The following is an 8215-nucleotide window of genomic DNA, read 5'->3' on the forward strand; positions in this document are numbered from 1 at the left end:
AAAACCAATAAAGTATATATTTAAAAAAAAAAAGAAATTGACCAGAGGGGAGGGAGGGTTATAGCATTTATTGAGGAACAAAGAATGGGTATTGAGAAAAATGGTGGAAGAAAACTGGGAAGTGGACTTGCTTACCAAATGCAGGAGATGAGTTAAAACAGGATCAAGAAATAGTGTTGATGGGGATAAGGAAATTGGAGAGAGCAAATGATTTTGGAGATAATCAGGAAGAGAAGTGATCTTAGTTTTTGAAATGTTGAGTTGAAGCAGATGGTAGAGCACCAAAAGGGAATTGACCTTTGGGTACAGGGAGAAATGAGACCAGAATGCTTATCGGTTAAAGACAGATTTTGGGAGCCACCTGAAAAGATATCAAAATTGAAACCTCAAAGTATATACATTTTTAAAAGTATGTATCAATGAGGAAGTAAAAGGACTAAGCAAGAACATAGATAAGGATTTATTGAAAGTTTTAAAGGGAGAGAACAAAGGGGTAAGAAAATCAGGATAGTGTAATGAAAGGAAAGGAAGATATTTTTAAACTTGATGTTGCGCTTTTCATTCTGAGAAGTGAGAATTGGATATAACGGGTAATCTTAAAGTGTGTTTTGAGGATTTAATGCTTCATAGGTTCATACCTAAACACTGAGGAAAATATCACTTATCCCTCAAATTTATTGCCTTGCAGTTGATTTTAAGAATGATTTGGGATAGAGGAATTTTTTTCAGCTAACTATGGTCCAGTTCTTTATTTTTTATATATTTTTCAATTACAATTAACAGTATTATTTTGTATTAGTTTCAGGTGTACACCATTGTGGTTAGGTAATCCTATACTTGGCAAAGTGTTCCCCCTGATATTTCTAGTACCTACCTGGCACCATTCATATTTATTGCAATATTGTTGACTATATTTCCTATGCTGTACTTATGCTCTAGTTCTTTCTCTTTTGGAGTATAAGGAAGTCTAAGAAAAAAATACTTATCGGGTAATATCTTTATTATACTGTTTGACATGGGACTTTTTCTTTATTCCCAGTGACAGATCATTTTGTCTCTTGGTATCTCATTTCAGCTATTTTTTGTTGTTACTAATGAGTAGAAATACATTTCTGTCCCCTTATCTTTCTAATGAACTTGGGAGATGAGATGCAGACGCCTTAGGAATATTCATTTGAGTGAATTTAATGCATTTTTTTTTCTGTGTATTTACAGATGGGGCGTGAGTGGGTTTGGTTGGATTCTGAACAAGACTATCCCAATGACTCTGAGTTGAGCAACAACTGCAGGTCCCTCTTCAGCTCGTGGGACTCCAGTCTGGATCTTGATGTGGGCAGCTGGAGGGAAACTGAGGAGCCAGGGACTGAGGAATTAGTGGAAAGCAGCCCAGGGACAGAATCTAGTGAGCTGCTTATGGGGGACGGAGGCAGTGAGGAATCTCAGGAAGAGACACAGCAAATCAGCCACCAGAACCTCCTCCACTTTCTCTCTGAGGTAATGGGGAGTCATTATTTCCAAAGTTGGAAGAGTCTTAACACTAAGAGAATGCTTACTCATATATATTTTTACCACTCTTAATATTATTTACTGAAATCTATGCTCCACAGTGGCAGGGACTAAGTTCATTGCTGTGTCTTCAGCACTTGGTACTAACACAAAATATGCTTCAAATGTATACTTTTGGGCTGAATATTACAAAATCCAGTCATTGGGACCCTGACAGGAAATGAAATTTCTGTATGCAGGACTACTCTATAAGAGTATCCTTGCAGTTCATTCTTTCATTCATGAGATGATTCTTGCCCAAACTCACCTTAAAGCTTATAACGTATGACATTAAGACAGTAATTTATAGTGTTTTTATTACCCTAGTTAAGGTCTGAGGATCAGAAATAAACAGAATTTGACAGTTTATATTTATGCAGCAACTACACACACATTCAACAGAATATAGGTCAAGATCAGCAAGAATCCAGTTCAAATGTTGCCATTTCTGTTTTGGCAGACAAAATTTTCAGTAGTTTGGTAGCCAGTCCCAATTGATCAGAGTTGACACTTGAGGTGAAAATGTAGAACATAAGCTCCTTGAGGCAAGAACAATATCTTGTTTACTGTTAGGTCCTTACCAACTAGTAATAGTGCCTGTGTATCCTTCCTATATAATAAAAGCCTAATATGCTAAGTGTCCGGTTGACCAGTCGGCCATTCAACGAATCAAAGCATAATATGCCAGTGTTATGCTAAGGCCCCTCAACCGCTCACTAGGACGTGCACTGACCACCAGCAGGCAGACGCTTCAACCAGTAGGTTAGCTTGCTGCTGGGGTCCAGCCAATAGAGACTGAGCAAGATGGGCCGGACACGCCCTGGAGCCCTCCCGCGGTCCCTTCCTGGCTGGCCAACCTCCCGTGTCCCTCCCTGGCCCTGATCGTGCGCTGGTGGGGTCCCTTGGCCTAGCCTGCACCCTCTCACAATCTGGGACCCCTCAGGGGACCCCAGAGATTGTCAGAGAGCCGGTTTTGGCCCGATCCCACAGGCCAGGCTGAGGGACCCCACTGGTGCACAAATTCGTGCACCGGGCCTCCAGTATAAGATATTTAATGCATTTTAAATGATTGAAAAAGTTAATCTATTTGCCATCTCAGGCTTAGACACAGTGGCAGTGTAATCATGTGGCATTATTGATATGTAGATTATGATTTCTATTGATGTTTCTAATCTAACGATAGACTGTGATTGCAGGTAGCTTATTTAATGGAGCCATTGTGCATTAGCAGCAAAGAATCAAGTGAAGGTTGCTGCCCTTCACCTGATACCAGGCAAGAGGAAAGGGAAATTGAAGCTACTGAAGGAGATGAGGAACCCTGCAGAGAGCCTGAAGAGCTTTCAGCTAAGGTAGAACCATTGGTAGCTGAGGAGTCACTGGGAGAAAATGGAAGGCCAGAGATGGCTCCAGCTCCCTCAGATATTTGTGCAGTTTGGGAACTACCAACAGAGAACGAAGAGGTAAGTGAATAACTTAAATCAGCTGTCTAGCTCTCTGCACAGGGAGGCAGAGAGCAGAGTGGTAGAGCACATAGGTAACTCCAGAGTTCAACTACCTGGGTCCAAATCTTGGTTTTAGCATCAATTAGCTGTGGGACCTTAAGCATGTTAGTGAACATTTTAGAACCTCAGTTTTCTCTGCTGTAACTGGAATTATTTCTTTCTCTACCTTATAGTTTTGCTGTGAGGTTAAATGATAATTCATGGGAAAAACTTCGCATAAGGCCTAGTTCATAGTAAGCAATCAGTAAAATTCAGAATTTATAATATCATTAATATTATCTGACCAGTTAGACTAGTTAGCTCCAGGACCACAAAAATAATGAAAATTTTAAAAGGATACAGCATCCGTCCTAGCCAGTTTTCTCAGTGGTTAGAGCATCACCCTGGTGACTGAACAGTCTCGGGATTGATTCTGGTCAAGGGCATGTACCTTGGTTGCAGGTTCGATCCCTGGCCCTGATTGGGGCAAATGCAGGAGGCAACCAATCAGTGTCCCTCACATCGATGTTTCCCTCTGTAACCCTCCCTTCCACTCTCTCTAAAAATCAATGGAAAAAATATCCTCAGGTGAGGATTAACTAACTAAATAAATAAATCTATATAAAAGCCTAAGCGACCTTTTGACCGTTCGCTATGATGCACACTGACCACCAGGGGGCAGACGCTCAATACAGGAGCTGCCCCGTGGTGGTCAGTGCGCTCCCACAGTGGGAGCATCGCTCAGCTGACTGATGGGCGCCAGATGCCAGGCTCACAACTAGTGAGCGCCTCTGTGGTGCAGCCTCTCCTGCAGATACTCCCCCTGTGCACCCCTCCCCAATCTGGACCAGGACCGTGACCAGGATCAGGACCGACATCAGGACTTATTGGGCGTGAGCCTGCTGCTGCTCTCGGTCATGGGTGCGCTGGTATTACCCTATGACGGGTGTGCAGAGACTGCACCGGAGGGGCAGTGAGCCTTCCGAGCTGCGAGCGGCCGGCGAGCGGTGGTGGCGGCAGGTGTAGCAGGGCCGGGATGAGCTGGAGTGGTGCAGTGCCCAGCCGGGGCTCAGGCTCCTCCCCAACCATCTGCTGCTTCTCACACTACTACATCCCTCTGGGGATGTTGGATTGCCGGTTTTGGCCCGCTCCCCACAGGCCACGCCAAGGGACCCCACCGGTGCACAAATCCGTGCCCCGGGCCTCGTAAATAAATAAAAGGATACAGCATCCATCTAGAATTGAATATATTGTTTTTTATTTTTTTCTTGGAGTACAGAGTCAAAGTTCTCCAGCAAGATTGTTAAGAAGAATTGACTTAGGTCTAGTTAAGTCATATTTCTCTAATTTCTTTTATAGCTTTATATATTTGGCCTCTTCTCACCTTAAGGTCAGCTTTCATTTACTTCATACATGTAAAATTACCTTGCAGAGGCCCTGAACATGTAGTTCAGTTGGTTAGAGCACTAACCCAGTACTCCAAGGTAGTGGGTTCAATCCCTGGTTATGGTACATACAAGAAACAACCAATGAAAAAATAAATTAATTAATTTTAAAAAAAGAAAGAAACAACCAATGAATGCATAAATAAGTGGAATAATAAATCTCTCAGTAATAAAAATAAATAAATTAAAATTACTTTGCAGATAGTAAATATTTTCTAAAGTTTCCATTGTTTCCTGGCACTCCTAGGGAGAGGTTCAGCAAGAATCCAAAGAGGACCAGGGCGAAGGGTATGTGTCAGAGATGGAAGACCGGCCCTCCTCAGGTGAGTGTGATGATGGCTCTAGCATTCAGGAGGCTCCTCTGGTGGATGTCCTTTTCAGCCATTCTACTTCCTCAAATCTGTAAGTATGGATACTTATCCAAGCTTGTTAGGATTTATGCTTTTACTTCTGTTTATGCCTGTTTGAATTGTTAGCATGAATATAGATTACTTTTGCAAAGTAAAAAAAGGAAATTAGAGTTGGAAAACACTAGAAATAGAATTAAATTAATTTTACTGTATAAATATGTCTATATGCTTTCCTCTTATAAAACAAGTCTGTTTTATCAACATTAAGAATCTCTTTCATAAATAACCCTTCTCTCTAATCTTTATTCAGGCAGTATTGCTAATTCAGATCGTCCCTCATGTCTATTATACAAACTATACTTCTTTTAAAAATGTTAAGGCAGGCTCTGACCAGTTAGCTCAGTTTGTTAGAGCATTTCCTGATACACCAGGTTATAGGTTCAATCCTTGGTCAGGGCACATATAAGAATTAACCAATGAATGCATAAATATGTAAAACAACAAATTGATGTCTTTCTTGCTCTTGCTCACTCTCTCCCTCTCTCCCCCCTTCCTCTCTCTCTAAAATCAATCAACAAATTAATTAATTAAAAAAATACTAAGACAGCTCCTATTAACTTGAAATGAAAAATTATTTTGAAGTTATGATCTCTCTGTTCCTTTTTCACAAATCTTAGGAAATTGTTTATATGCTTGTCTCATCTTTTTATAAGTAATTATGGGGCCAAAGGTTACATTTTAGAATTTTTTTCTTTTTAGTAAAGTGAATTTTTTTCTAAATCGGAAAACAAAGTTATTTTTGATAAGATAATAAATAATTCCTTTTCTGGGCCTGATCTTTTGTCCATTGAGAGAAGATAGCATGAACAGTTTTGTTTTCACTATATTCCTGATCCACCCACATATCTGTTGAAATGCAAACCAATAATTATTTTAGCCTTTTTAAATTTAAGGTATACAACTGAACCATGTATATATATTTCTTTTAAATAGCAGATTTCAAATTTTTGTTATACAAATAGAATTCAGCTTAAAAACTAGGTTATTGAAGAATTGCTTCTTTTGCTTTTCTCTGTGTATGAGAAGATGGCATGTGATAACTATCTAAAAAACAGGAAATCTCTAATCTGACATGAATTATTTCAAGATATTTCAGTGTCTTGAATGGCAATAGATATTAGTAATTGAGTTTGCTTGGTCAGATAGTTTAAGGAGAACTAGAAAGCTGAGTTCTTGTGCTGTCATTGGGAAGGTTAAAACTACTTGGAGGGATAGACATTCTCCAGGCCCCTCTTTTCTGTCTTCACCCTTAGTCTGTACTGACTCTCAAGAGTAGAGAGAAGTAGAGCCTTTGGAGCATCAATCCCAGTCTGCAGCTCCTTTCCACTCCCACACTTTTTATTATTATTAAAGCAATTAATTAATTAATTAATTTTAATTTCTCTAGATTCTTTATTTTTTATTTTTATTCATTTCAGAGAGGAAAGTAGAGGGGGATAGAGATAGAAACATCAGTGATGAGAGAGAATCATCGACTGGCTGCCTCCTGCAGGCCCCGTACTGGGGATCGAGCCCGCAACCCAAGCATGTGCCTTTGACAGCAATCGAACCCAGGACTCTTCAGTCCCCAGGCCAATGCTCTGAGCCAAACCAGCTAGGGCTCCACTTCCACACTTTTACTTGTAGTTGCTTGCCATGCATTTCTAAATAGGTGGAAATAAAGATAAGCAACAGGTTGTTTCTTAAAATATTGCAAATGTGATTGATTATGAGGTTACATAACCTAGTGCAGTACCTTTCATATAATGGAAACATATTAAATATCTGTTGCATAGATGTGTGAATAAATTGCACCAGCACCAAGGAGTTATCATTCTGGTTGATCAGAAACAAAGGAAGTTTGTTTGCAGGACTTTAAATGTTTAAGGATAAGTTGATTTTTGTGGTATATAGTTTAGATGCAGGTAAGATATTACATCATGAAAATGAACAGTTACGTGAAGCTGCTTAAATTGGAGAAAGATAAAATGAGATGTGAGTTGTTCTCAAATGGATGCACACTATAAGGTGCATAAAGCAAAATGAGGGTGTGAAGACTTAGCTGTGAAGAGAACTCATTATTTAGAGAAAATAATAGGGTGGATAATGTTTAACTTTTGGAGTAAATAGAAAACTTGCCAACTTGGAAAATTATAAAAATAAATAGACCGGACTGGGTAGCTCAATTGGTTAGATTGTTGTCCTCCCTATATGCCAAGGTTGTGGCTCTAATCCCTGGTGAGGGCACATGCAAGAGGCAACCAATAATGCATGAAGAAGTGGAAAAACGGATAAATGTTTCTCTCTCCCTCTCTTAAACAAGAAAAAGAAAGCATTGAACAGTTTCATCTCTGAAGAAAAACTAAATAGATAGTTTAACTCAGAGAAGGAATGGCCATGAGAATAAATGAAATTTTCTTAGGTATTTTAAGAGTTACTATATAGCCGAAACCGGTTTGGCTCAGTGGATGGAGCGTCTGCTTGCGGACTGAGGGGTCCCAGGTTCGATTCCGGTCAAGGGCATGTACCTGGGTTGCGGGCACATCCCCAGTAGGGGGTGTGCAGGAGGCAGCTGATCGATGTTTCTCTCTCATCGATGTTTCTAGCTTTCTATGTCTCTCACTTCCTCTCTGTAAAAAATCAATAAAATATATTTAAAAAAAAAAAAAAGAGTTACTATATAGAGGAGAGCGAAAAGGAAAAATACTTAAATTGTGTAGCAATCAGACAAAATGTGAGAATTCTTTGGGATGTGAGACCAAGTATTTTCTTCTGTGGAGACATAGTTATCATTGCGTCATATTTTTACATAAAAACAGGACTAGATTCATTTATCAGATACTTAATTGAGCACCTACTGTGTGCCAGGCACTTGGGAAATGTCAGTGTTTTAGAGTCACAGGTGTTAATGAGCAAATCAGCAAAGAGACCGGCTGGAGGCAATTACAGATTTGTAATATATTTTATAAAATGATAACTATTTTATTGAGTAATAGTGATTAGTAAGAGAATATTTATAGAATTTGGGGTCCCTTATGGAAGCATTATTTTTTTATTCTTATAGTGTTATTAAGTAGGAACACTGTCTTGAGAAAACCTCATTACTCCCTAGGAGAGACAGAAAGCCATTTTTAAAGTTATTGTTTCTTTTCTGTCCTTTTTTATCCTATAGGTCTGATCTAAGTCAGAGTGATCCTGTTCAGGATCACTTACTATTTAAGAAGACTCTCCTGCCAGTATGGAAGATGATTGCCAGTCACAGGTAGGTCTCCAAACCACTGTTGGTGTTCATAGCGATTTTTCTCATTTAGGGTGACTTTCCACAGTTTCTTCATCCTTTCTGGATTTGTCCCCT

At 39.5% G+C, this 8215-nt stretch overlaps 2 protein-coding genes across 2 annotated transcripts in view; both read left to right on the top strand.

The window, feature by feature from the left end:
* The first annotated feature begins 1154 nt into the window (after positions 1-1154).
* On the top strand, positions 1155-8119 carry LOC107181374 (bromodomain-containing protein 8-like). The gene is made up of 4 exons (XM_015569644.1): positions 1155-1494; positions 2742-3005; positions 4719-4794; positions 8033-8119. Exons 1-4 carry the CDS (start codon positions 1216-1218, stop codon positions 8041-8043), a joined length of 630 nt encoding a protein of 209 aa, XP_015425130.1. The 5' UTR covers positions 1155-1215; the 3' UTR covers positions 8044-8119.
* The window catches only part of LOC102771002 (bromodomain-containing protein 8-like), a 5328-nt gene continuing 5218 nt past the window's right edge, over positions 8106-8215 (top strand). Inside the window, exon 1 of the mRNA XM_015569590.1 lies at positions 8106-8122. Coding sequence (XP_015425076.1) covers positions 8106-8122 — 17 coding nt within the window. The remainder of the gene's footprint in view (positions 8123-8215) is intronic.

Source organism: Myotis davidii, unplaced genomic scaffold (genome assembly GCF_000327345.1).
Source record: "Myotis davidii unplaced genomic scaffold, ASM32734v1 scaffold545, whole genome shotgun sequence".
Taxonomy (NCBI): Eukaryota; Metazoa; Chordata; class Mammalia; order Chiroptera; family Vespertilionidae; genus Myotis; species Myotis davidii.

Coding starts and splice junctions, on each gene's coding strand:
- LOC107181374 (XM_015569644.1), top strand. CDS start 1,216: ATGGGGCGTGAGTGGGTTTGGTTGGATTCTGAACAAGACTATCCCAAT. Junction 1,495..2,741: donor TCCTCCACTTTCTCTCTGAG/GTAATGGGGAGT, acceptor CTGTGATTGCAG/GTAGCTTATTTAATGGAGCC. Junction 3,006..4,718: donor TACCAACAGAGAACGAAGAG/GTAAGTGAATAA, acceptor TGGCACTCCTAG/GGAGAGGTTCAGCAAGAATC.